This window comes from Colletotrichum graminicola (assembly GCF_000149035.1).
Source record: "Colletotrichum graminicola M1.001 genomic scaffold supercont1.20, whole genome shotgun sequence".
Taxonomy (NCBI): Eukaryota; Fungi; Ascomycota; class Sordariomycetes; order Glomerellales; family Glomerellaceae; genus Colletotrichum; species Colletotrichum graminicola.
The window spans coordinates 590,437-617,286 of NW_007361024.1; the positions used below are offsets into that span (position 1 = coordinate 590,437).

Sequence of the window (26,850 nt, forward strand, 5' to 3'; positions counted from 1 at the left end):
ACAATCAACACCGAACTCGCTCGCATTGAAGCTGCGATGATCTTCGGCTCACGGACCCGTTTGAACACCCCACTAAGATTTAGCGCCTGCGTTGCTTCCAGCCAAGCGGGATAAGGCCGAATGCCCCGCGCATCCCCTATTTGCTGGCATACCACGTGATCGCAATTATGCATCTTATGACGCGTGTTATGTACACAAAAGCAGACACGACGATGTGCGGTTGGTCAACTGAAGTCCCCTGCCACTTCGCCTTACACCTTGTCGGCAGCTGAAAGTTGCCAGCTACAGCAACACACTGTCTAGTAATTACCTTTTTTCCAATATTCGTCTGAACTGTTTTCTGCACTTTGTTCTTCAGACAAACGCAAGCTCCTCCAACACCTGGTAAACATCTCATGGGTCTTGCGCCTTTGCCATGGCCTCTCCACTCAACAGGACGCCATCGCGGCGCCAGTCGATGCTGAATACACACAATGACGGCGATAAGGATCTTGCGCATTCGCTCAAGCAGCTGTCGCTCTCGGCCTCTCCCGCTGGCAACTCGCCCCGCACCTCGAGCGTACTCTCGCCGTTGAGACCGGCTGTGAATCGGAACTCTCCAGCGCCGAGTCCTCGAGTGCCGTCCCGAAGCCCCTCCTTTGTGAGAGAACTCTCCCGGTCCCGATCCTCGACCCCAACGCTCCAGCGATCCTCCACGCCAACACTCCAGCGCAAGACGTCTACGAGCTCTCTGCACTCGGTGGCCGGCTCCTCGAGTAGGACGCCGAGCAGAGCTCCTTCGCGGCGGACCAGCATGGCGCACACATCCTCTCCCAGCATCAAATCGCCCCTGCGACCGAGCCTCCCCGAATACATCAAGCCCCCACCTACGGCAAACTCGATTGCTCGCGACTACTTCAAGACCGAGCTGGACGTGCATCATTCTCCTACTTCAACTCGCCCAACCGAGGCTCTGGTCGTACTACACGATGCTTGCTACGGACACCGATTCTCCCGCCCCAAGACCTCCCGAGCTGCCCTCAGCACCATCGTCGAACGACCCGAGAGAATCAAGGCCGGCGTACTGGGAGTCGCCATGGCGTACGTACGACTTGGCGAGCGACATTGCGACGGCGCATACGCACTGCACCCGAGCCTGGATCCATTATCAATTCCGACTATTCCGTTTCGCATTTACAAGACCGATCGGAGGCTGCCCCTGACATCGCCGGCCGTCACCAATGTGCATGGTACCAAGTGGATGGAGGAGCTCAAGATGATGTGCGACGTGGCTGAGATGAAATTGGCAACGGGCGGAAAGGAGCTTCAGCGACCAGAAATGAACCGAGGTTCAGAGGGACCGCCCGCCAAGTTCCACGAAGGTGACTTGTACCTTTGCTCGGAGTCACTCGAGGCCTTTGAGGGTGCGCTGGGTGCCGTCTGCGAGGCCGTGGACAGGGTCTTCACTTCAGGTCCTCGTCGAGCGTTTGTCGCAGTACGCCCGCCGGGGCATCATTGCTCAGCTTCCTACCCGTCTGGGTTTTGCTGGATCAACAACGTTCATGTGGGAATCATGCATTCCATTCTCAACCACGGCTTGACTCATGCGGCCATTATCGACTTCGACCTTCATCACGGAGACGGCTCACAGGCTATTACGTGGGCACACAACGCGCGCGGAGTCAACGCTGCCAAGAACACTGCTGCTTGGAAAAAGGCATCCATCGGCTACTTCAGCCTTCATGATATCAACTCCTACCCCTGTGAAATGGGAGATGAAGAAAAGGTCAAAAATGCGAGTTTGTGTATTGACAATGCTCACGGCCAGAACGTCTACAACGTCCATCTGGAGTCATATGGCTCTGAGAAGGAGTTTTGGGAGCTGTACGAATCCAGATACTCTGTCATCCTGGAGAAGACGCGCAAATACCTAAAGACGCAAGCAGCTCGCTTGAGCTCCTTCAATCTCCCGCCGAAGGCGGCCATTTTCTTCTCGGCAGGGTTCGATGCCAGCGAGTGGGAGACGAAGGGCATGCAGCGTCATAATGTGAACGTTCCCACCGAGTTCTATGCCCGCATCGCTCAGGATGTTGTCAAAATCGCTTCGGAGGAAGGCTTAGGAGTGGACGGACGGGTGATCAGTGTGCTCGAAGGTGGTTACAGTGACCGTGCTCTGTACTCTGGTATCTTCAGCCATTTGAGCGGGCTTTCAGGGAACCAGATTTCAGAAGAACCGACTCGAGGTCGTTCGTCGTTCGGCCACGAGACGGGGCAGAAGGCTGGGGCGACGTACAATGGCCAAAGCATTCCACAGAGCCCATCTACGTCCTCTCTACACCCATACAACCCGGCTTGGTGGTCGAGCTCTGAGTTGGACGAGCTCGAGGTGGCCATGGGCAACCGACCGCCAAGCCCCAGAGCCGTCCGGCACTCAACACCGCCGACTTACTGTACCCCGACTCAGGCGTCGATCGGTAAGGCTGTAGACCCTGCCAGGATGAGACGGATAGCGTCCGGTCTGTCGAACGGAATAACATATGCTCGGCCGCCGACACCGCCCCCTCCGGACGTTCACTGGACTGTTGCAGCTCATGAGCTGAGCAGGCTACTCATCCCGTCAGATCGTCAAGTTGACAGCTGCAAACCCGAGGATCTCAACGCGGAAGCAACTAGGGCTCGGAGGGATATGCAGTCGATCCTCAACCCCGACCTCGTACCACCAGCGCCTGCACCTGCACTCGCTCCGGTCAGCAGGCCAACCTCGCGCATGTCGCTGAGAGAGCGCAAACCAACGAAACCGGGCATGTACGTCGACGCAGATGAGGATGACGACAAACGGTCCAAGAACCGACGGAAAACGGTGGCGGGGCCGCCTGCACTCTCTTCGGACAAGGTTAACGACATTGTGCAAAATCTACTGGTGACCCGGGCTAACACGATGACTAGGCTGCCGCTCGAGGCATCACGTCTGATACGAACGGAGCAGCCAAGAGGCCCGGCCGTCGCCTTAGCGCGGTGTCGCCGGTGGCTTCGAATGCTTCAGAGATGGTCCAGGGGGCTAACAGGGTTGCGGGGCCCCGACCTGATACCTCGATGAGCGTCCGACCAGATTCGGCCATGAGTGTGAGGACGCAGGGTGGTTCATCCCTGACTGTGAAGAAAACAAGGATGCCCGCTGCCAAGAAGGATGTCCCCAAGACAACGAGGACGGTCAAGAAGCCGACCGCGCCGGCGAAGCCGTCTCCTCCGCAGCAAAGCCAACCGTTCCGGGCCCCTCATCGGAAGCCAAGCCCAGCCGCTGCGTCAGAAGACGATATGGATAAGCTGACGGCCGGCATGAAGAAGATCAAGATCAACCTGATCACCAAGACACAGAAGGAAGAGCGCGCCAAAGCAGCGCAAGCCAAAGCAGCAACGCCACCTGCGGCCGCAGAGGCGAACTTTTCTCTGGGCGAGATCGCGACCCCCCCTGCATCCTCGCCCGTGGCACACCCGACCGTCACTCCTCCGCAAGAAGAGGCCTTCACTACACCACCGGCGCAGCCCCCGGCGTTCGAGGAACGGTCCTTACCGGCTGCTCCGACTGCCTGGCCCGAAGTCTCAACCCCGGTAACGGAGCAAATGCCCGTGGCCGTAACACCCGACCCCCGTCAGTTTGAGCTCCCTGCCAGTTCGCCAGTCACATCGCCAGCAGTAGCGACGCCGTCAGGCTCGGACGTGTTCATCAACTATCAACCAGAGGGGCCGGCTGCCGTATCCATCACGCCGCAAGAACCCCTCAAGTGGCTGCCGCCGAACACGAACACGCCGGTCAAGACTTCTCCGCCCAAGCCGTCGCCCGTCACATCATTGCCCAACAAGAAGTCGCCGGCCAAGATGGCGCGCGCAGATCTACCGGTATTCTCGTCAACCTCTGCAATCCCGTTCGCGTCGCAGAAGCTCAGTGGCATGCCGGAGGTGAAACAGGAACCGGCAAAGTCGGTCCGGGAAATCCCCGAGACTCCGCAAAAATGATTTGAATGTTGGAAATTAGACAAAGTTGTACTGGGATGTTGGACCGGCGGAAAGAAACCGGCTTTGTCTTGTTTGACTGGGGCCATCAGTTCCGTTTGTTGTATAGGCCCTGTTGTGCTTTTCTACGGTTCCGGCTTTGCGAGCCATAGGCTTGGTGCCTGCCGTCATGATACCCTCCTGCCCGAGTTGGCCTATTAATTCTTTAATTCATTCGGCCTCGTCGTCTACTGTCTGCTCACTTCTTCTCCTGTACATACGTTCTGGACCTCGTGTCGCGGAAGCAATTGGCGAGTCCCGCAAAAGGGCCGCGGACTTGGGTGAACTGCCGCCTTCCTCAAAGACATGTCAGATCCGAGGCTATGGGATCCGCGGGTGTGCGAGCCTTGGCATGCGGAGTGAGTGGTGCAATCCATCATCCATGCGAGTCAACGTGGATGGATCAATGCCGGCGATTTGCCGGCCACTGCGGCCACCCGTCGGGCCCCGAAATTTCTGATGGTAGTGGGGGAACTCCAGCGCTGGGGGGGTGGGGGAGGGGCACATGGTTGCATTCCGAGGCGCGTTTCGTTATCATCCAGTACCTGCACTACCTAGTTGAGATACACGCCCGCTATCTCTGCTACCTATCTTGTGTGTTGAGAATTTTGCATCTCATAAGGTGTGCATTCATTAACACCAGATGTCGACTGTTTAGACTTGTGAGACTTGATCGCCCCCCCTGCATCTGACAACTCTGCTGGACGACGTCACTCGTTCACTCACCCGCTTAGGCCATCGCGCCCTGACTCACCTCCTCCAGTTCATCTCATCTCACAACTCAACAACTTCACCTCAAACCATTGCCAACACACGCATCGCCCGCCATGGCGTTCACGATGCACTCCCATTCGGGGCAGTTCTGCCCCGGCCACGCAAAGGACCAGCTCGAGGCCATCATCCAGCATGCCATCAGTATAGGCTACAAGACCATGGGCCTGACGGAACACATGCCCCGTCTCGATATCACAGATCTCTACCCTGAAGAAGTACGGCCCTCTCAATTCCATGTCCTTCGGTATCCAACAGGCTTACCTTAATCCCCCCCCCCCCCAGCTCGCAGAGGGCGATCCCGAGGCCTCCATTGCCGTCCTCGCACCCCGGCACGAAGCCTACCTTGTCGAGGCCCAACGTCTGCGCGAGAAGTACGCCTCCCAGATCGACCTGCTCATCGGCTTCGAGGGGGAATGGTACCGGCCCGCCTACGGCCCTTTCATCGAGTCCCTCGCCGCCCACCCGGCCGTCGACTATTTTATCGGCTCGCTGCACCACGTCAATGCCGTGCCCATCGACTACAGCCGCGAGATGTACGTCAACGCGATGAAGACGGCGGGCGGCAACGAAGAGAGCATGTACGAGAGGTACTACGATCAGCAGCACGAGATGCTGACGGCGCTGCGGCCGCGTGTCGTGGGCCACTTCGACCTCGTGAGGCTCATGAGCGAGGACCCCGGACGGGACGTCAGGAAATGGAAGAGCGTATGGGAAAGGATCATGAGGAATCTGGCGGTCGTGAAGGAGTACGGTGGTCTGTTGGAGTGTAACAGCAGCGCGCTGAGGAAGGGTCTCGATGAGCCTTATCCTTGTCGGCCTATTGCCGAAGTGAGTTTCTCCCCTCTTCGCTTTCTGTCTCTTAGCACTCGTAGTCGAGGAGTCGTGTTGCGATCCGGGGAGCTGCTGCTGACGTTCACGACCCACAGGCTTGGCTCGAGATGGGAGGACGGTTCACATTCTCGGACGACAGCCACGGCATCGAGCAGGTCGCAACGAACTACAAGCGCAACCTGGACTACCTCGAGAGCCTGGGTGTCACGGAGGTGTACACCTTTGAGCGCGGGCCCGTCGAGGGCGTCAATGGGCACGCGAAAGCCGTGTTGCGGGAGAAGGGTGTTGCGTTAGGGGTGTTCCGGACGAACTTCAATTAGAGAGATGATTGTGGATAGACCGCTCCAGATGCTAGAATAGACCTAGACGAATGAGAACGATTCTGTATGAATTACAAAGACAAAGTACAGTCTGTTGCGTTGACAGCGTCGAAAGGTCTTTTTCTTTCTTTCTTTTTTCGTTTGCGAGTTAAGAACACCAACTCATGCTATCGCAACCACCATAAGCTTGAAGGGATGGTCTGTAATAAGTGATAATACTAGCCCATTCAGGCCCAGTTGGATTTATCGAGGTGGATAACAGTGACGCCAGCTGAGCCGGACAGATCTATTGCGATGAATCCGTATGGGCCCAGCTGGGCTAGCATCACTATTGCCCAAAGTATTACCATTGCAGACTATCCCTTCTATCTCATGGTGGTCGGGATAACACGCACAGACAAAAAAGTGACTTTTTCATGCCAACGCAATAGATGGTAATGTGGCACTCGAGGTCCGGCTCGTGGGACCGCCTCAGCTCAATTGTTATGTGTTATGTTGGAATCGAAACCCAACGCCAATAGCTTGAGAATTTCTGGTTCATTGACGTCTGCAGACTCGCAGTCACGTAGAGTTACTTACACATGATAATTGCAGACGCTTACTAGTATCTATATGATTGGGTGATGATGACAGGGCTGTCAGAACGCAAACTCACGCACACTCTGCGATGGTTAAACACGACTCTGGTTCTTGCCCCATGCCCCAGCATATCGAAAAGACTTCATCAAGAACACTGAAAACCCACAGCTCACTGGTTGAAAACGGCAACTCACGGCAGTGAACACTCTCATACCACAGACGCAAAATTTCACCCTAATTCAGCTCTCACATTCAGCGCCCATGTCTAGGCAGGCACAAGCAGCCTCAGGCTGGTGGTCAACCCCTAGTGCACCGTTGCTGCCAATATTCATAAAACATCACCAATCGACCCAAGATGACCACCAATCAACAAATGAGCCCGTGATGGCCTCACAAACATCAAAAAACATGACCCCCACCCGATTTGAACGGATAACCTTTCGATCTGGAGTCGAACGCGCTACCGTTGCGCCAGAGGGCCGATGTATGACGTTCCGGATCCGGAGACGCTCAGATGACGATGGATCGGTTGAGCAGGCTTATGAATGAGTCGGAATGAGTCAGTGGGGCGCATGAGATGACAAAGTGGGTCTTTCGTCTTACCGAGGGCACCACAAAGTATAACTCCTGCGAGGGGAGATGAGATGGCACCCTATAAGGTTGTCGGCTTTGGCAAGCCTTTTGCGGATTTCCGAGTGAGGTCTACTCATTTACATTGAGTGCAAAATGCTACACATCTGAATGTTGATAGCGAGTTGTGTCGTTCCAATTGGGGTCGTTGTAATGAGGCCTGAGAGAGCCATCCATCGACGTTGCGACCCCGCTCGTTCGCTGTTGGCGGGGTTGCCCCCAGGGGCACCCGCGATTAAGAAAGAGTGCCCGTACAGCTGAGAATTGTATAGCATCTGCAATTCTATCGTTTGTATAGGATGATTGGCGCTCGGCTGACTTGAGAGATTTGCGCTGGGTGAGGCATTTCAACCGGCAGATGCAACCACAACTCAATGTCTGCTGTGGCCGCGCCAGGGTGTATCCCAAGACACCTCAACTAGTGCTATTAGAGACCTGAATCTAATTTGTAGATCGTCAAGGTTGATAGCAGAACCAAGTGCGATTTCGTCTCTCACCAGGTATCTATTCAGTCGTTGGAAAGACGCCTGCATCCCGAACAAGAAAAGCACCAACCAGACCCACGCTTTCATGTAAAAACTGATGCGCGTCTTTGCTCAAAGGGGAATGCCTAGCTAGATTCGGCGGGCATCCGCTCTTATTTGGTCGGTGTTTCGTGGCTCGTTCTGCCCTAGTACGGCAAGCTAAAGAGACAAGCTTCAGCCTCTCGGAAAATTGGTCCTGAAATCCCTTATCGCCTACTTGATGCTCGCGCAAATATTGACAAGCGACCGCCCCTACTATGGCACCCTTGAGAAGCCGACCTCGTGGGCCGAGAGAAGCTACCCGGCGAAATGTTCAAAGGCCATGGTTTGAAGCAAACTCCAAGTCAACCGCGCATCTGTACCGAGGGGACAAAGAATACTCCCAGCAACGCTCGCAACCTGGAACATGAATCGGCCTCGTTGTCCCGTCTTTTGATGACTTATATTCTGGGACCTGACAAAGTCTGACTTCATCATGGCACTCCTCGCCACTTTTCCTTGCCGGGCTTATTGCCGCCCAAGGACCAGGGGAGGGAGATACCGATCATTTTGCCCCTGTTTCTGCAGAATGTTCCTCCGACTTGGGAGTGAGGCCTGCCTCGGAAGTGAGGACTCATGTTTTCGCATCACGAGGCCAAGCTGTTGGTTTCTTGACGGAAGGATGATCACGGAGCGGGTCGTCTTGGAAAGCCGGCCGTGGAGTGGTTATCCCGGCGCTCAGCTCGTGCCTCACGTTGGTGAACATCGATGGCTTTGATGTGCTTGGCTACATCCGTCGACTCAACACCTCCAGATTCCCTGTTATCGTCCCCTCCGACACGGGGACGGTACTCAGTCCGGTGTTGGGGGTCTGGGAATCTGGCAAGCCTTTGATGCCCGCAACCCTGCCACGGTTGCGGTCCGCATGGGAGGTCTGACGCAGGCCATGACATACATCAATGGTTTGAGTGGAGGTGGTGCTCTCCGAAGTCGTTCCCGAACAGTTACCCGAACAGTTGCCCGAACATTGAAAGCTTCATCTGGCCTGGGAGGAATGCCAACAACGGTTTCAATCTGGCCTCCTACGAAGTAACCTTGTTCGAGTTCGGATGTTAGTAGGGCGGAAGAATCCAAGCTTTCCTGCCGGCGATGTACCTTGGAACCTCAATGACAAATGGCAAAGCACAGAACGCCAGCGAATGTGTGCGGGGGCTCGACAAGTTCACCTTCGTTTAGGGGTTCACGGCCGACGCCCTCAACGCCTGGTTCATTGATGAATGGTACGATACGCCGATCTTCGTCAAGCGCGAGCTGAGGACCGGACCGCCGACGTCCGATGGCATCGTCCCACATCCGCAGTCCGAGGATGACAGACGCGTAATCAATCCCAGTCAACCAGACCGCCCAATTCTTCAACCAGATACTCCACGAGTCTTTTTTGGACCGCGCAACCGAGCCTTTTTGCGAACTGCAACCAAGACATGCAGATATGTGAGCATCGATGATCTCCTCATCGACGGGAGTCTTGGGGGAGAAACGAATCTCATTCGCTCCCTGATCATTCCCGAGCGTCAAGTGGATTTCATCACCGTTTACGAAGCTTCCTTCAGTCCGCCGCCCAGGGCAACATCCTCTTCCCCCGGATCCCCGACGTCGAGACCCTAGCGACTCGGAATCTGACCAAGCAGCCGACCTTCTTCGGCTGCAATGCCGCCGGCTCGTCTCCCATGTCGTTAGTTCTCTACCTTCCCAATTCGCCGCGGTCCAGCTACATCAACTTTATCCCTTTTTCAAGTCGTCCTTCACGGACAGCAAGTTCGACCTGACGGCTGACAAAGCCTTCAACCTTGCCACATACGGCAGAGGTACCGTCGGCTCCTCGTGACCCGTCTGTCTCGCCTGCGCGAAGATCCGGAGTCTGAAGAGATTTGGACTTGAGCTACCGGGCGAGTGTCAAGAGTGCTTCGGGTACCACTACTGGGACGGCTCCGTTGCCACTCGCACAGTCATAGTGGGGGAATCTCAACCCTAGGCTGCGGCTTAACCCGGGTACGTCATGTGCGGAGCGGAATAAGACGTATTGGAGCAGTCAAACAAGCATGGGTGCAAGCAGTGAAGTCAGCGGCGCTGGAGGCAGCGGTTCGCGAGGGGAAGAAGCTATGCCATCGTCCTCGCTGAACCCATCCAGAGCCTCGACGACAGCTGAAATCGGAAGAGCTGCCGCTGCTTTAACTATAGCTTCTATCATCGCCCTCAAAGCATTGTTTTAGAATGGGCCTCTAAAAGGAATAGATGTAACTACCACATGCCCTACTAAGGGCCAAAAGAAACATTATATCTATGCGGCTGCAGTGTTTCAGGGGCGAACGGCCCGTACTCGCCGTCTTTATGCTCTATACCAAGGACGTCTGCAAATATTTCCCTTGCTTGCGAGACCAAGACGGGGATATTACTCAAGAGACCCTGGGCAAGGTGCATCCAGTCGGTGACGCCCGAGAGCTTGATGCGGAGAACCTAGCGAGGGAGTGTTGGGTCAGCTCTGCGGTAGTAGGTGTCAAACGTCTCAGATCGCTCACCTCGAGTTGGTCTCTCACGTCCTGGTCCTCTTCTAACGGTCTCGAGAGACGGATTGTTCTCTGTGTGTGCACGACGTATTTGGCAATCTTGTAGAGCTTTGAGCAGCCGTCCAACACGCTCCGTACATCGCACCCTTCCTCCTTGGCTCCCGCCAGAAACTGGACAAACTGCCCCATTATCCTAACGTTGAGATCGGCATGCGGCCCCATAGGTTCTTCGAGCGAAGACCAAAGAAGTATAAGGCTTGCCGTCACTGGGTAGCAGATCATAGCCCTTTGAAAATGAGAATCAGCAACCGGTTCATATCGCTCGCAGGAATACTCACCATATGTGCACATAGGGCTGCGTTGGTATCAGCCGCAAAATATCAATGGTCGCCCGCGCTGCCGATGTACACTTGGCATAGGACTTCTCTATCGTCGGCAAAGACTCGCTGCTCAGCCACGCGCTATACAACGGAGACGACGGGTGCAACCTCAACGCGTTCTTAATCCGGGCCAGAGCCATGTGAGTCTTGATCAAAGCATTGAAATATACTAGATGCAATAGGGCGACCGGTATCTCTAGCTCTCTAGTCGTAAGAAGGGCGGTGGGATCAGGCTGCAGATCTTCAGGGAGCGAGCTCCTCCATTCTTCAAGCTCGTGGTTGCATGCCATAACGATTGCGTGGTGATCTGTACCTGACTGGAGTTGAAGACTGTGCTGCGAAAACTGCTCGTGAATCCGCAGCTGGATTCGAGAGAGCCAGGCTATACTTGTGACGAAGTTTAGTGGTTGTGTAGCTGGGTCGCCAACGACAATGAATCCCTCGACGGGGTATTCGATTGTTTCACCATGTTGAAATGGTGTAGGCAGTCCGAACTTGACCATCATGTCCGTGTTTAGGATGTGTGCCGCCCAGAAAACTCGCTTGCGCCGCTCTCTCTCTACGGCATTGAGGTTGATATAGGCCTCTCTCTTATTCAGCCCCAAGATCTGTAGTGTGCGAGCTGCCGCAGAGGCCAGCTGGGAGGTTGTACGGGCATCGGTTGTTCCTAGCGAGAATGTAGTCATAGCCAGCATCGCTTCGCAGGTTGATATGTCATTTCCCCGGGCTACGAGTTCCGGAAAGATTGCATATGCGTTCTTGAAGTAGCACCAGCTGCTCACACTCATCTTCTCGAAAGAGTCGTTTGTCGTCCTCCATCGCATGGCAGTTCCGAAAAGGGCGTTGACGATGGCAAACCTCGCCGGGCTATCATTGCTGTTGCCGGGACCGGCCGCATACTGCGCATCAACGAGCCCCAAGAAGTGACTGCTGGTAATAGACGGACAAAAAAGTTGCACCTCTTCGATCAAAGTCCGCTCCATGTCGAGGAGGTATTCCTTTGGAGGGAGTCTCACGAAGCTCTGTCTTTGGAACGGTCTCTGGTCCATTTCCGCCTCGAGCTGACTTCGTACATTGCGAAGCCTAGCCAAAAAGGCAGCACGCAGTACGGCGTCATTTGGGAGGAGTAGAATGTCAAAGGGCACGCTTCCCTCAGCATCAACAGAGTGTGGTTGATCAGTTGGACCACTGTGCCCTTCTTGTGCTAAGCTATCCGGGACTGTTGGTGAAAGTATTGAGCTTAGAATTGCCTGAGATTCCGGTGTGTTGCTTTGCCCTCCATGCTGAGATCGCGGACTTGTACGCCGGGCCTGGTCGTCAAGCCCACCTGCGTTCGCAATGTGATTCTCCTTCACGTTGAGTAGACGCATTTGCTTCAAAGACGCTTCGACACCATGAGGCCTCGGCTCAGAGTCGTTCGATGTCTTGTTTCTATTCGTACATGTAAGTATCGTATTAATCAGTATCGATAGGTGTTGGGCTCAGACTTCCGTCCTGGACCTCTCTTCTTTCGTTGTGTGTAGACACAGGGCACATGCAGCCGCGAGCAGAGCCCGCAGACAGGTTCATACCCATCACAACGCCGTTTTCTTGCCTTGCAGTTCTGACATGCCTGGAGAATACGATCAGAACGTATGGCTCCAATGACCCCAAGGTCACTTACACTATAGATCCGCTTCTTGTGAGGTTTCTCCCCATTGTCGTCATTGGACTCCGCACTTTCCGCAACACTAACCATGGTCAGGACATGAGAACGATGAATGATGGCGGCATGCGGGAGATGAGAGTTTGTATCCGCGACAGGATTGAAGAAGAAATCATCCGCCCTGAGAAGCTGACCTGCCGTCGGGGGGGTTGGACGCAGAAATTAGGGTGGATATTAATAAGCATCCGCGCTTATGTGGTGCAGCGGCGGATGTTTCTGCGGATGCAAGCAGGGATTAATAATAATAAATCTAAACAGCGTCCGCCGTAGGTGGGCACCACTCATCGAGGGAAGTCGAGGCATCGCCCGTCCATGGCGGATAGAGAATCTACACCCGCCGAATTATCGCCTCAGCGGTGTGTTCATGATCCCGCTTCTTGACAGTCACGTTCCGACAAATCACTCCAGGTATATCGGGCACAGCAAAGAAAGTTATGAGCCGCTCGCAGCTGAATAATGATCAACTACGTGGCTTTGAGTGCGAGAAAGAAGTGCGTGACATTATCGAGGTAAGACGATGGCAAAGTATATATAACGATCCCCATTGACCAGACTAGATATCGTGTCGGACAGCCAGCGCCTTAGCCGCGACAATCACTGCATCAAACCAAACATCCGAACGTGAAGTCACAGACTCTTTTGCCTTGCATCGCCAACATGAGCACTTTCATCAACGTTGCCCTCCTCGGTGTAAGTCCCGCCTCTCCCTCTATCTACTATAGCGTTAGTAGTAACTATTTCGCAGAAAGGATACCTTGGATCCGCTATCCTCACGGAGCTTGCCAACGCTGGTTTCAATGTCACCGTCCTCGGCCGCTCTAATTCAGCCAAGGAAGGACTTCCCGCCGGCGTCAGGTTCGAAGCCGTCGACTATGCCTCTATTGACAGCCTTGCCCCCGCTCTCCAAGACCAGGATGTGGTTGTCTCGACTGTGAACAAGGGCGGCATGCTCACACAGCCTACTGTCATCGACGCCTGCATCAAGGCCGGCGTCAAGCGCTACATTCCATCCGACTGGGGCTCCTTCACGACTGACCCCAAGGCACATAGCGAGCTGGCCGCCGTCCTCGGCCCAATGTTTGACACCCAGAAATATGTCATCGAAAAGGCCCGTGCCGGCGAGATAGAGTACACCATCTTCTCCATCGGCTGCTTCACCGATTATCTTGTACACCTTCCCATGGCCTTCGACTTTGCGAATAAGAGTGCAGAGCTGTTCGATGACGGCAAGCACAGCTTCAGCTCCACCAGTATCGCGGGCATCGGAAAGGCCATCGTCGGCGCCCTCAAAAATCCCGGGGCGACCAAGAACCGCAACCTCAAAATTCACGAGCTCGTAGTCTCTCAAGCACAGCTGCTGGCGCTGGCAAAGAAGCACTCGCCGCCGGGAGCTCAGTGGACGGAGACCAAGCTGGACGGCAAGGCCGAGTTCGACAAGGTTTTGAAGGCTGCTCTGAAGGACGCTTCCAACGAGCACAAGATACTGCAAGTCATAAAGACTGCTGTCCTCGGCGGACGCTACGCAAGTGTGTATGACGAGGTTGACAACGAGCTGGTCGGCCTTCCGCTTCTTACCGACAAAGATCTAGAGGCAAGAATGACGGCTGCTTTCAGTCCTTAGAATGTGCGCGAAGAGACTGGTCGTGGCAAATTCAAGTAAAGTCTCTAGTTTCTTAATGGACAGTATAGTTACAATATAAAAAGGGCGTCAGTCTAGCAAGGTCTTCTTGGTTCTTGCCTGTTCTGTGTTCTGAGTATCTTGCGTGATAGACTAGCAACCATAAACGCTTTGGAGGAGCGGGTTGGAACTGGAACTTGTTTCCACTTCGGCAAAGTTAACGGTGTAACGAAAACGGGAATTCAGGGAAATGAAGACAACTCGGGGCGATTCGGTCTCCGAGAATGTCCGTCAGCCAAATATTGAGCAGCTTCCCCCATCCAACAGCCTCCCGGATTCTCACTGCAACAGATCCGCTGACACCCCTATTTCAGAAGGTTCATAAGTTTGACCAATCTTTTGTCCTCTCAGGAGGTTCAAAGCTCGACCCTGATGACACCTTGCTCTTTACTACTGATACAGACGCGCCGAACGGCGAGGTTGCCGTTTCCCCACATGTCTCAATTCTCTGATATTAGGTATTCCGAACTATGGTGTTTAACCCCCATGGTGCTTGTATGGCTAAAACTTAGCAGGGGAACTACAAAAGCCGGTAGGATCGAGATGGAATTCGCTGTCTCGAATGTACAAGTTGCCGCAGGGTTGGATGTCCTGTCCACATCTGTTGGAACGGTCAACAATGCCAAGGGGCCAGCTACCCTAGACATTGCTTCCCTTTTTTGCCTCATGTTCCCTTTGCCGACTCGCCGAGATGTGGCGGGCGGATGAACGGGTGTTCTTGGTGAACAGCCTCATGGCGGTTATGAGTTTCCACACCATGACTCGGACGCCTGACTGTGATCATCAGATTATGCATCCAGGGCAGGTCTGGAACGCCCGAAAGCAAGGTTGACTTGGCACCCCACGCTAAAGGACGCTTGCCCCCCCCTTGCCCAGCGTGACCAATCCCTTGAACAGACGATGCGGTTGGCGTTCGACAGCGAATTAGACCCCGCGGCCCGCGAGCGCTACCAGTTTAAGCTTCGGGCTAATTCATACGGTTGTCGTTCGCAGCGACCTATTCACTAGTGGTTGGGAGTATGGCGAGTGCGCCTTTAAAATGTTGAGGCTTTGGGTGATGAAATTCAGTCGTAGGTGGGGTGCGAGTCGGCCCCGATGAGCAGCGATTCCATGGGAAACTAGACCGTGATAGGCCAGCCAATGAATGTGAGCCTCGGTTGCCATTCTCGGAAGAAGCAGGTTTTGGCACCCCGGCCGCTCGCCGGGGCCGGATAGAACGCCGGGACCCAGCGGGGAAGCGAATACGGTGCGGAACGGGCTGCATGCGGGGCCGCTCTTCGGCCCCTGAACCGTGCCACTCTTCCGGGCAACGACTGCCCATTGGTGCTCTCACTCATTGCTTTGCCATACACCCAACACGGCCCCCCTTTCTCGTCCTGTCATCTTAACTCGTGCCTCGTGCTGTAAGGCACTTCTTGCGAGAAGATCCTACAATGCACAGTGAGACTTCTCTCCCTCTTTGATAATATACCTACCTAGCCGGCAATGATTGGGGTTAGCACCGAGAGCTGCTTAAGTTTGCTATCCCCTCTCGCAAGCATGAGGTGACACGACACAACCCCACCGCCGTTATCCCCCCCCATTGCTGTCTGCCTTGGCACCTAGATAAGCCACCTCGCCATCTTTCCCAACCAACGCTGTTTGCGCGTATCCTTGTCCTCCGGGACCTACCTACACATTCTCCCATAGGGCCAGGAGGCTTGTGACAAATGATAGCAAGAAGCCCGGTCTATGATTTAGCGAATGTTCTCCCCGGGCAGAATGCCGTGGTACCTTTGTTCTCATTTCGCGCCACCACACCGACTATTGCGACTCACAGTGCAGCGAGAGGAGCGCTGCAACCTGCGCTTTCAATTCTCAATGAGGGGTCAAACATCATCCCTGCCCAACCCCGCTATAAGGAACCTCTCAACTGACGTCAAGCTATCGGCTTCACGTCGACGACCTCCGTTTCTCCCCAACCCAGCAACGCTCAGTCACTAAAGGCGCTCCCACAAACGCATCATCGCATCAGAGAAACCAACTTCATTGTTGTTTTCCCGCTTTCATCTCAATCCGCGTCACCTAAAGGATAGCCACTACAAAAACCGCCCCAAAATGAAAATCAAGGCCCTCAACGTCTACCCCATTAAGGCCCTCCGCCCGATCCCCCTGGAATCAGCGACCCTCACCCCACAGGGCATCCTACACGACCGGACCTACATGCTCTTCAAGGTGAACCCGGACTCGTCCCTCCGCAAGATGCAGCTCTCCACCTTTCCGCAATGCGCCCTCTTCTCCCAGGAAATAGTCTCCTCGTCACCAGCCTCCGGCGAGAGCGGGGACACCATCCTCGTCACGTACAACACCCCTAACCCGCCCCTGGTGGACAAGCACCCCCTCCAGGACACGGTTCTCTTTGTGCCCCTCGTCCCGGACACCGCCAGCTTCCAGCCCGTCTCCATCGACCTCCATGGAAGCCCCGCCGAGGCTCTCCGCATGGGCGACCCGTACGACGCCTTCTTCTCCGCCTGCTTCGGCTTCCCCGTCATCCTCGTCCATATCGGTTCAGGTCGCCGCGGGGTTCTCGGTACCTTTGCGCCGGCATCTTCGTCTCCGGCTTCCTCGTCTAAGCAGCAGCCGCCCTCTGCCTCCTCCTCCCTCTTGTCGTCCATCACGTCCTTCCTCCCATCCATCAAATCCCCCGAACCCCGGAACGAGGAAGAACGCGACCCCGCGTGGCTCACTTTCACCGACTGCGCGCCCTATCTCATTACCTCAACCTCCTCTCTCTCCCATCCCTCCTTGGCGCCCTTCAAAGAATACTCCCTCATGCCCAAGTTCCGGCCCAACATCGTCGTAGACGACCCAGCCGAGGCCCCGTTCGCCGAAGACTTTTGGGCTGAGCTCTCCCTCCCCGGCTCCGGCTCTGGCTCCGGCACCGGCGGCCCGACCAGCGCAAGACTCCTCCTCACAGCGAACTGCGGCCGTTGCTCCTCCCTCAACGTCGACTACGACACCGGCCGCACCGCGGATGGGCAGGAGGGGACGCTCCTCAAGACCCTGATGCGAGACCGCCGCGTCGACCCGGGACACAAGTACGCGCCCGTCTTCGGGCGGTACGCATTCCTCGCCGTCGACGGGGCCGAGGAGAAGCAGCAGCAGTCCGAAATCCGGGTCCATGTGGGGGATGAGATCGTCGTCTCTCGCCGCAGCGACGAACGCACTGTCTTCGACTGGGATTTCTCGGTCTCGGCCAAGAAAGTCGCAGCTGTTGCATAGCATAGCTTCTTTTTTTTTTTCAGAAATTTTTTTCATGCCGCAATACGCGCCTCCCAACCAGCGTGCGCGCCGCTCAACACTTGGATGGCTCCGGTTTTTCCCGTGTGAGTGAACGATGAATGTCAGATATCACATGTTTGTAAACACAGAAAGTAGAAGGTAGCATCCTGAAGGGGGGCTTGTTCACCGTAAAAAAGAAAAAACGCCGCTAGTATGTGAAGAAATTGTCGAACCAGAGAGGAGGGAGGTGCCATACGACAGCCTTAAACGCCATGTAACCCTCCCCCCCCTATGCCGGTCATCTTTCTCGGTGTCGCCATGTCATGATTATGAAAGTGCAAGAACACTCAAATCATGAGATTAGAGCCGCGACTTGCCCGCTTTGCCGTTTTCCCCACCGACACCCCCTCCGACTACCTAGTTCTGCATAGGTATCCCGGTCCTCGGCTTGCCTATCGCGACAAGATGCCTACGGAGGGGTAGAGTAAGTAGATGGGTACAAACCGGCCAAACCACGAAGTTGGACTCTGCGAGACTTCCGGCAAATTGCCTTTTCAGGAAGCCCGTATAATATGTAGACAAACGCGCAACTCAGACACCTTTTGTTTCTCCAGGCATTGCCGGGGAGTCCACCCACCCACACCAGTAAACGTACATGGGAACGGGTGGGTAGGGAGGGGGAGAAGAAGAAGAAGAAGAAAAGGAAGAAACACGGAAGTATTTACCCGATGTCTTCGGCGCGGGGCTGATGTATATATGCGGTTTCCCGATGTCGAGGCTGCTCGAACAAACTTAGAACAAGATCGGGGGGGGGGGGGGGTTGCAGTTTATCTTCTCTTCAAGCCATATTACCAAAGTTGTCGGGGCCGAGTTCGAACCTCCCTCTCACACGCCAAACCAAATTTCCCGCTCAGAGTCTCTTTCGCCCGTTCTTTTACCATCGGAACACACCGCCTGGCCAGGCTTCGTGACCACAAGGACGAATCGCTCGTCGTCGGTGGAAAGAAACAGCCTCTCCTGGAGGGCCTTCGTCACAACGGGACCTGGCATACCTTCCCAAATTGGGCATCGCAAATAAGAAGGTAAGAAAGAAAGAAGAAGGAAGGGGCTTCAATGTTGCTAACCAAACGGGAAAGATTGTCAACAAAGTAAAAATAAAATAAAAGATTAAATTCCCGAAATAGGGCCACGCCGTTACACGACAATCGGCTTCCCTCGCCGAAATCCTCGCCCCTCCCCAAGGGGAATCGGAGAAAAACAAAGAACGCAAGAAAGGACTGTGGCATCCCTCGGGACGATCTGGTCCGCTGCAGCAGCTGTGCCGTGCCGCGCCCGTACAACCTGCCAGATGTACATACGAGCAGCCCATGTCATGCCGTACTCCCCCTTCTTACCCTTGGCCTCCCGCGCCGCCCACACTTCTCGGGCATTTCCTTGTGCGACGGGAACACAGAAATGTCCCGGTAGAAACATGAGGAACCCTTGTGAGTTTTCCATTGCTGATGTATGACACCTGTTACGCCGATTCTTCACCGACTACTTCGTACACGAAGGCCTAAGGCAGTCTCTCTTTCTCTCTCTCTTTTCACACATACACACACACACACACACACACACACACACACACACACAGCCCCGGGGCTGCGCACCTCCAGATCGGGTCCCCATGGTGACACCTCGGAGGGGTATTCACCGCTAATACGCCTCTCTTCAATCTGGCATATACAAGACAGGCGTTTAAATCAGTCAATCAATCAGAGATGCGATACACTTTTTGGTTTTTGTGTTGGCCTTTGGCCGTCATGCTGCAGTATCTACGTCGTACAATTCGTTTTCCCGTACGAATCACAGGCACTCTATCCGTACTCTACTACTATTATAATTTAGACCAACCGGACACATTACCGTATCCCGCCTGAAACGACACTCGGGGCGGAGGTGGAATGCAATGACAAGTAAGCCTCGTCAGCAATCTCGGCACGAGAAATGGATAACCCCCCCTTTCACCAAAAATTGATGAAAAAATGACAGGCTAATTACGAGTGGTCAAGCCCAGCGCTGGACAAGAAATGGCAAGAGGCCAGTGGTGCAAATCAGATAGATATAAATAATAAGAAAAGTCGAATTGACAAGTAACCGCCGTCCAGTCCGCCAGCATTTGCGTGCTGATCTAGCTTAATCTAATCCCGTTTTTTCTTCTTCTTGTTCGCCATGTCCCTTGATACCGCTTTTATAACGCCCAAAGTCTACTGTTGGAGAAAGAAATTTCATCTCACCAAACTCCTTATCCGCCTGCGGCACTCCTCCTCGATCCCGCCGACTCATCCTCACCAAATCCCACCTGCCACATGATGGATCCCCAAAGGGCAAATAAAGAAATACGTGTTATCAGTTTCCCGATTGAGGAAGGGGTATTGGGCTTCGTGCCGCTGATATTAACTCCGTTGCCGTGTGTTGACCAAATGTGAAATGCGAATGGACAATGCATATTTTCGTCCTCGCGGGCGAATCAGCAAGTCATCCACCCAGGATCTCGACGAGTGATCTCCCTGCTAATTTCGACCCAGCCCGTGCTAGCTGTTCAGACTGTAACCGTGGCAAGATGCCATCATCCGGGCTGGGCTATTGACACAGGCGCTAGAACGATGCCCTGTGAACGGGGATGTGCTTCCCGCTGGGGCCGCCGCTAGGGCCGTCCAACTGCAGCCAGCTGCATAGGTGCCTCAGCCAGAGGATTCCACGTGTGCCTTGCAGCGCGCCAGAATTCGACACCGCTGAGCTAAGCCAGAACTAGGACCTTGCCGGGACGGCAGGGGTGGCGGGGCCGGTGATCGGAGCTAGGGAGGGTTACAAAGAGAATGAAATATAAGAAAAAAAAATTCAAAAACTCAAAAAACGAAAAGAGAAATAGATCCATGGCATTCATGGGGCTAGTCTCGTTGCCATTGGCATGAGTGAAGGGATCGGAGAGAGCGGGTGGATGGGTGAAAAGAAGAATCCGGTGTGGTCAGATCGACGTGGTCTAGCTCTGGCGTCGATCGCCAGGGCGCTCCTCAGGTTGTATGCATCCGGTTCTGCTCGACTGGGGCGACACCACAGCGTTGTCATGAGGGTAAAGAATTATCACAGTCGTTCAGGGTATTGGCGGAATCTAGGCTTGTGTTAGCGGGTAACGAGATGTGTTGAAAGGTGTCATCATTCGCAAGTGCCATAAGGCTTTTACTCACGATGCGCATAGAGCGGAATGAAACAAGAGAGGGTGATGAGATCGGGATCGGATAGGGCGAGACAGGCATCGGATGTTGTGGTGGTGATAAAAGGGAGTTTGCGTCACCAAAGGCAGCTCGTCTGAGACGCCGGTGGCTGACCGCCTAGAGCAAAGACCGAGGGAATGTCTTTCGAACATACCTTAAGCGCATCCAATGCAAACCCCACCCCCCACGTCGGTCTCTCCCTTTGTGGTAAACACAACACTGTCTCAGGCGTATGCGATGACAATGCCGCCTGAGGATGCATTCGACGTGGGAAGTTCAGGCGCTCTGGGTGCAGGGTCGGCACGTGTGGATTTTGCAATACCGGCATTCGAAGATGCACCAGTGAGGGCCTGAATGGCATAGGTTGCAGGTCCACTGGATCAGAGTGCTATCCGACTTGATCATCTTGAAAGAGTGGGCGCAGGCGCTCGCGACGGCCATGGCGAATAGAAAATGAACGAAGCTTGGGTACTTGGGACGTGGCGTTCGGAAAGGGTCTGGACCGTACTGAAGGCCCCGTGCGTTCGTTGCGTGGTCAATGTCCGATGTAGGTGTGGCTGTCTTGGGTCCTGTAGGTCGAGCTTGCCGTTTGCTGATGGGGTGGTTTTCCTTCTTTCTTTTCCCCCTCTTGTGGTTGTGAAAGAAACAATTTTGGTAGCAAGTGGCAGGGAGGCAGTCTCCTGAGCTTCGGAAAGCTTCCCTTTTGGCCCTGGAAGCTTGAGTCAGTCTCTCTTTCCACATTCAACGTGAGTCTGAAAGGTACTTGAGGTATGTAAGGGTTTTGGGGAAGAGGGCTACCAATCAATCAGGTGAATTTGGAGCTCTGCCTCAGAGAGGTTGACAGTCGAGGTAGATGGGGGGGGAGGGGCAGGTCGAAAGCTGCGTCAACGGGTGCAGTTTTGCAGGAATTACCACAGTAAGTAGGCGAAGTGAAGGAAGTGAGGACCCGGCTTATCAGATGGTGAAGTGATGAAGATGAAGAATTATCACAAGGCTCTGTGCTGCTTTTGTGGGATGGATGTGACGGCAAAGGCCACGCCGTGAAAAGTGAATCTGAAAGGAGAGTGATGAGCCCCACGTCGAGGTGCCGCCGAGGAAGGCACTGCCCGGCCCGAGAGGCTCTTTCCCACTCCCGGGCGAGTGGAGAGAGGAAGGAAGAAGCCATATAAGGCCGTAAATAAGGAAGGCGTGCACGTAGTAAGGAAGTTCGGGGAGGAAGACAAGCGAGGCAGGCCAGGCAGGTACTAGAAATAATGGGTACCTACCTAGGAGAGAGAGAGGGGAGGGGAAGGCGGGCAGGAAGGAAGCAGCGTGCTTTGGATAGGGGCACGTAAGTAGGAAGGATTGAATAGATAAAAAACCTTACCGGTTGGAGGCAAAATATAAGATTTAGACAGACAAGCCGAGGTGAAGGAGGCGAGACGTGAAAGCGAGCGTCTTTGTGTCGATGAGACGATGTATGAAAATGTGTATCTCGTGGCAGCGAAGCGTGGGCTGTTTCTTATTCTTCCCAACAGCCAATGCAAGCCGGGCAAGGACCACCAGCTGCAATTGATGTCCAAAGCAACTGCGGTAGCTAATTCTGTGTGACGAGCAGCGTAGCAGAAACGATGGATAAGTTGAACGAGGTGAAGTGAGGTGAGGTGGAGGGTGAGCTGAAGCAATGCGAGGTGGGATGATGAGTAAAGTCGATGGGGATAATACAACTCGGACACTGGCATCGTCCCTCTCTCTTGGCCGACCGTCTGGCACTCCTTATATGGACGGATGGACCGCCCATGAGAAACAGACGGCCCGGGCGGACAGACAAAAAGCGTCTGATTGTAGCCAAGGTTGGGAGAAATCGGCAGGCCGTGACAACTCCTGAACTCTAACCTGCTGGTGGGTAGTAGGTCCCGTCGTCCCTTCGGCAGAGTTGCGCACTGTTTGTTCCTTCCGTTCGGACGTCAAACCCTGTCCCAGCTCCACAGCGGGAGTGTCGGATTGCGGACTGTCAATTGCCCCTCACGGGCGGTGTCTCTATAGCGCATAGGGCTGTCAAAGACGACTGGCTCTGAGTGGATGGATGGCTGGTGCCGTTGCCGCAAGTTGTGACGGGGCGAGGATGTGAGGAGCACCGGTCGAAAGGCAAAAAAAGGGAAGGGGGGCGGGGGGGGGGGGTGAGTTGTTCAATCGACCTGTTCCTCTGCCGAAATACACTACACTAGAGTCCCGATCCCACTGGAGGTGGGTGACAGAAGGGAGGAGCGGACACTCTAGAGTAAACGCTCCAGGGACGGCCCCTGCCGCTAATGGGGATATGGGCCCGAAGACAATCAGCAGCGTGTCGTACATATAGAAAGGTACAGCAGCCCAAGTGGTAATATATACCTATGTACGTTAGTACGTGGTATACGGTATTCACGTGTATGTGTATGCCATGGTTCCATTACACTCGGGCTGCTGTGCAGTAGTAGGTAGGTAGTATGAGCGTAGCACGCTGTGTGTCCACCCAATTTGCGGCATCGTGACTCTACCGAGTAGACGAGGAGACTAACTCCTCACATCTGCGATACCATTGCTTGCTGATTTGTGTGCATCTGTACCTACCAACGGTCAGCCGAAGCAGCGAAGGCGTCTTCTCGGCCCTTCCACGTCTTCATACCTCACCCGACTCGCCCCGAAAGACCCTTGCATCGGGTGCCATGACAAAATGTCTTCTGTCTGCTATGGCCCGGCCCGTTTCTTTTCTTACGGCACACATGCACAAACACACACACGCATGTGCTAGTCACTCCCTAGCCAAGGTACATAGTGTACGATCGTGGGTTGGTGCCAATAGCCATACATGCTAAGCAACTTCTTTAATGATGACGAATAGTGACGATGTTTGCTTGTTTCTTGATGTAAGAGTGCGGCCATCTGCCTCGACGCCCCTCCACGTCCTGCGTGCCATGCTCCAGCATGAAGCAGCGTGTAGCGCCGCGGCAAGGGATTTGATAGAAAACTCGACTGACAGGGCCCACAAGAATCTATCCATGTACGGATAGGTACCCTTCACCTCTAAGTAGACCCTAGCTAGCGACGGAACCGTAATGTATGGGTCCACTCTTTCGTCTCCCGTCTCTCTCCCATCTGTTCATAGTAAGACGGTATGTCACTCGGTTGGTGTAACACGAACAAGATTGTCGCCGCGACTGGTTATATCCTCTCCGTCAAACTTTTGTAAAGTTCACCGTCCAGACTCTTACGTCGTAAGTCGTCTTCAGGCAGGAACAGCCCATTTGTCCGCCCGACATTTCTGTTCCTGCTTAGGCCAATCATAGTCAATCGGTGTTGTCCTCTGACAAAATCAGGTCATCGGAGACGGCCCTCCAACGAGTAATTGATCTGGCGCACGCCTCTCGAATTTGCCTTGGTAATTTGACATCGATCTACATCGCAAGTCGCATACCGACAAATCTCTGAGATCCATGTAACTCGGTTGCTGTGTCTTGGGGAGTTTGGGTGCCGGCACGCCCGACTTTTCCGCATGTTGCCGGCAGGCTAAAATTGTCTCCTCCTGGAGGGAGGGGGGGGGGGGGGGGGGGGGGGCTAGCCTCAACTGCAATGTTTCTGTTTGACATTTAGGGAATCCTGCTCTGCCTACCCAGCTACAGGGTTGTCTGGCGTGGGCCAGTGAGTTCTGACATGTTACATCCTGCCCGCGCGCGGCTTGAGCAGTAGTTGACATGATAGGCTTGCGATCAGACGTGGCCCGGGGGAGGGAGGCTGCCATAGCCCTTGGAAAAACCGACATGATCATATCTGTATCCGTACTCCGTACTACAGCAGGTAATTGGCGGAGTGGTGCACTAGCGGCACGGCGCCCATCCCCCGTCCCCCGAGCCGTGGGAGTGATTGGCGCGTTCCAAGAATGATACACGTACCATGTGCGGAGCACGCTCTGAAGTCGAGTACGACATTCCAATTGGGTACGGCGGCGGTGGATCAAATACAGTACGACCGGGCCTCCGGATGCGCCATCCTTTCTGTCTTTAGACTACAGAGATCAATAAGTACCTCGACAATCCAGTCAGCGGGGGGGGGGGGGGGACCAGGAGGGGATTGCCCAATTCAGGCCTCCCGGTTGCTTGAGACGCCTGCTAGGCCAGCTTCCAATACAACACTGTAGCTTTTTGACAGAAATATGGAGCTGTTCGTCGGATACAACTTACAAGGCTGCTCGGACGGTTAGCTAGGCAGTACCGATGCATGAGTGGGCAGAATATCTCCAGCACCAGGGCCCTAGCATCAAGCGGCCGGCCAATGGCGAAGATCCTAAGCGATCCCGCTGCTCACCGTGTCTTTGCGCCACGGTTCTTCATGCGGGTCAGGGGCTCCAAGACAGGTATGGTGTGTGTGTATGGGAACCATTCTCGTGCTCCCTCTACGGGAGCGTTGCCCCGGGAAGGGACCGTAGATGTCGTCTTGACACGCCTCATTATCCGACAAGACGTGCGTGCCGCATCAGCTCTGGATAGGGCGCATGCCGTAGATACAGTACCTGTATCTTGCTGGAAAGCAACTGCCGGCTTGAAGCGAGAAGCATTGTGGCCTCGTCATGCTCTGCGAATGCTGCGTGCGCATCATGAGGTGGTACTTAATATCCTCAAGGTGATGGCATGGAAGTCGGTTGTGCGCGTGGCATTTGAGTCTTGACCGCATTGAGGCAAAGCCGCAGCAACTTTGCAAGGTAGCAGCAGTTCGTGGTTTCCGGGTGTGGCAGATCCTTTTGCTTCCTCCTTCGTTGCCCACTTATCGCTCGTCGAGCCAACCCAGAGTCGGATGGCATGCCACCCCAAGGATAATTCCCGGACGCACGAAGGACCACAAGGAGGGCAACCGAGAGTCGCATGCCGTCGCGAGATGGCCATTGAAGACAGGGGTCCGTGTTCCCATTCAGTCGCTGCGCACGCACGCACGCAGACACACCGCGGGCCCAGAGGAGAGACTAGAGTTTGATGACCCAGGAAGTCATTTGTCCAGGAGAAGAAGTGGTCCTATCGACACCAACGGCTTCGACTGAGCCGCATATCCCAGTTGGGATCGGATGCTATAAATGCTCATAATCGAGAACCATGGGTTACTGTTAGCGTTGCCTTCGCTGTTCCTGACTAGGCTTCTCGGGCCAGGAGCCGGGATACCTAGATCAAAGAGAAAAATGCGGGAAAGTAGATCATCGACGCCATGGCAACACGGTGAGCAGAACAGTGAATCATCCATCTCCAGGTCAGCTGCGGCAAGACCGCCCCACCTCCCCCTCAAAATTACTGTTCGCGCAAACGGCATCCGACACTGGATCAAACAATCAGGCTGTGTTGCCGAGTTGGCAAGCAGCGAGTAGGACCCGCCTTTGAGCCCCAGAGCTGGAGTTCTGGGCCCCTGTTGATGATAAACCGAGTGATTCGCTGCGCCGCTTGTATTTTCCTGGAAAACGATGGAGATTTGGGAAATATCAGCTTGTCGGCGAAATGGAGTCAATCCATTAGTGAAGTGTTCCATTCGAAGGGAACGGCTCTGAATGCAGCGTATGACATGTGTAGTTAGGCTGGGAGGAAAAGAGGGAACATGAACAGAAACCAGGCTAGCTGTTGTTGTCTCCTTGCCTCTGTCCCTCGCTTGTAAGGTGGATGAATTGAATGGCGTCTCTACTCCGTAATGATGGATGAGCAAGGGTAGCATACTATAGCAGTGTGACGGGCAGGCAAGATGACAGCGTCTGGTGTGATGCACTCGAAACAGTAACAGTCTTGAATGCAGTCGCTGCGTCTGCATCCGATAAGTACCAACAAACTTTCAAAGTACCTAGGTAGGTATACGGATCTACCTGTCAAGGCAGCGTCAACCTGCATTCCGGGCAATCAGTTCCTGCTTGAGCTGCAGTCTAAGTTCTCGGTCAGAGCTTTGCTGGCAACCCAACCCCACATGACGCCGGTGCTGATGGTGGGGATCCTCAGCTGCAGACTTCCCAGCTTGGCAGGTGGTGTCGTCACACGGAGCCAACACGGTGCTTTCTGCTTTGTGAGGTGCGAACGAAGTTCAAATGGCCAAACGATGGCAGGCGCAACGGACATGCCAACAGTACCAGATATGCTCAGACCAACCCATCAGAGCTCCGAGCAAGTTCGAGTAAAAAACCCCCATTGATTTATTGGACCTTCCCGCCTCGTCAAAGGTGGTGGTAGGAGGTACCTCGAAGCAGCGACTACGGATTGTAGATAAGGTACTTTGGGTACCTAGGTAGTAGGTGCAGTACTCATGGCGTGGGTAAACGGCCCAGACCGACCTGACACTTGCCCCCCCCCCCCCCCCCCCCGGATC

The 26,850-nt window shown here is 54.5% G+C and overlaps 8 protein-coding genes and 1 non-coding gene across 9 annotated transcripts; 5 read left to right on the forward strand and 4 right to left on the reverse strand.

The window, feature by feature from the left end:
* Nucleotides 1–415: 415 nt before the first annotated feature.
* Nucleotides 416–3,993, forward strand: GLRG_05856 (histone deacetylase domain-containing protein; the record flags this gene model as incomplete). Its single annotated transcript, XM_008096541.1, has 2 exons — nt 416–2,872; nt 2,926–3,993. The coding sequence occupies 2 exons, from the start codon at nt 416–418 to the stop codon at nt 3,991–3,993; spliced, it is 3,525 nt and encodes a 1,174-aa protein (XP_008094732.1).
* Nucleotides 3,994–4,856: 863 nt separating this feature from the next.
* GLRG_05857 (histidinol phosphate phosphatase HisJ family protein) lies at nt 4,857–5,954 on the forward strand (the record flags this gene model as incomplete). Its single annotated transcript, XM_008096542.1, has 3 exons — nt 4,857–5,018; nt 5,086–5,631; nt 5,730–5,954. 3 exons carry the CDS (start codon nt 4,857–4,859, stop codon nt 5,952–5,954), a joined length of 933 nt encoding a protein of 310 aa, XP_008094733.1.
* Nucleotides 5,955–6,942: 988 nt separating this feature from the next.
* GLRG_13147 lies at nt 6,943–7,014 on the reverse strand. The gene has a single exon. It is a non-coding gene; the product is annotated as a tRNA-Trp (tRNA).
* Nucleotides 7,015–8,348: 1,334 nt separating this feature from the next.
* Nucleotides 8,349–9,551, forward strand: GLRG_05858 (lysophospholipase; the record flags this gene model as incomplete). Its single annotated transcript, XM_008096543.1, has 4 exons — nt 8,349–8,420; nt 8,903–9,043; nt 9,277–9,402; nt 9,462–9,551. 4 exons carry the CDS (start codon nt 8,349–8,351, stop codon nt 9,549–9,551), a joined length of 429 nt encoding a protein of 142 aa, XP_008094734.1.
* Nucleotides 9,552–9,979: 428 nt separating this feature from the next.
* GLRG_05859 (fungal specific transcription factor domain-containing protein) lies at nt 9,980–11,659 on the reverse strand (the record flags this gene model as incomplete). Its single annotated transcript, XM_008096544.1, has 3 exons — nt 9,980–10,180; nt 10,243–10,516; nt 10,569–11,659. 3 exons carry the CDS (start codon nt 11,657–11,659, stop codon nt 9,980–9,982), a joined length of 1,566 nt encoding a protein of 521 aa, XP_008094735.1.
* Nucleotides 11,660–12,972: 1,313 nt separating this feature from the next.
* GLRG_05860 (uncharacterized protein) lies at nt 12,973–13,936 on the forward strand (the record flags this gene model as incomplete). Its single annotated transcript, XM_008096545.1, has 2 exons — nt 12,973–13,005; nt 13,061–13,936. The coding sequence occupies 2 exons, from the start codon at nt 12,973–12,975 to the stop codon at nt 13,934–13,936; spliced, it is 909 nt and encodes a 302-aa protein (XP_008094736.1).
* A 2,154-nt stretch (nt 13,937–16,090) lies between these two features.
* GLRG_05861 (MOSC domain-containing protein) lies at nt 16,091–17,254 on the forward strand (the record flags this gene model as incomplete). Its single annotated transcript, XM_008096546.1, has 1 exon — nt 16,091–17,254. One exon carries the CDS (start codon nt 16,091–16,093, stop codon nt 17,252–17,254), a length of 1,164 nt encoding a protein of 387 aa, XP_008094737.1.
* Nucleotides 17,255–18,139: 885 nt separating this feature from the next.
* Nucleotides 18,140–18,751, reverse strand: GLRG_05862 (uncharacterized protein; the record flags this gene model as incomplete). The annotated part of the gene is made up of 2 exons (XM_008096547.1): nt 18,140–18,306; nt 18,613–18,751. The coding sequence occupies 2 exons, from the start codon at nt 18,749–18,751 to the stop codon at nt 18,140–18,142; spliced, it is 306 nt and encodes a 101-aa protein (XP_008094738.1).
* Nucleotides 18,752–20,784: 2,033 nt separating this feature from the next.
* GLRG_05863 (uncharacterized protein) lies at nt 20,785–20,949 on the reverse strand (the record flags this gene model as incomplete). The annotated part of the gene is made up of 1 exon (XM_008096548.1): nt 20,785–20,949. The coding sequence occupies one exon, from the start codon at nt 20,947–20,949 to the stop codon at nt 20,785–20,787; it is 165 nt and encodes a 54-aa protein (XP_008094739.1).
* Nucleotides 20,950–26,850: the final 5,901 nt, after the last annotated feature.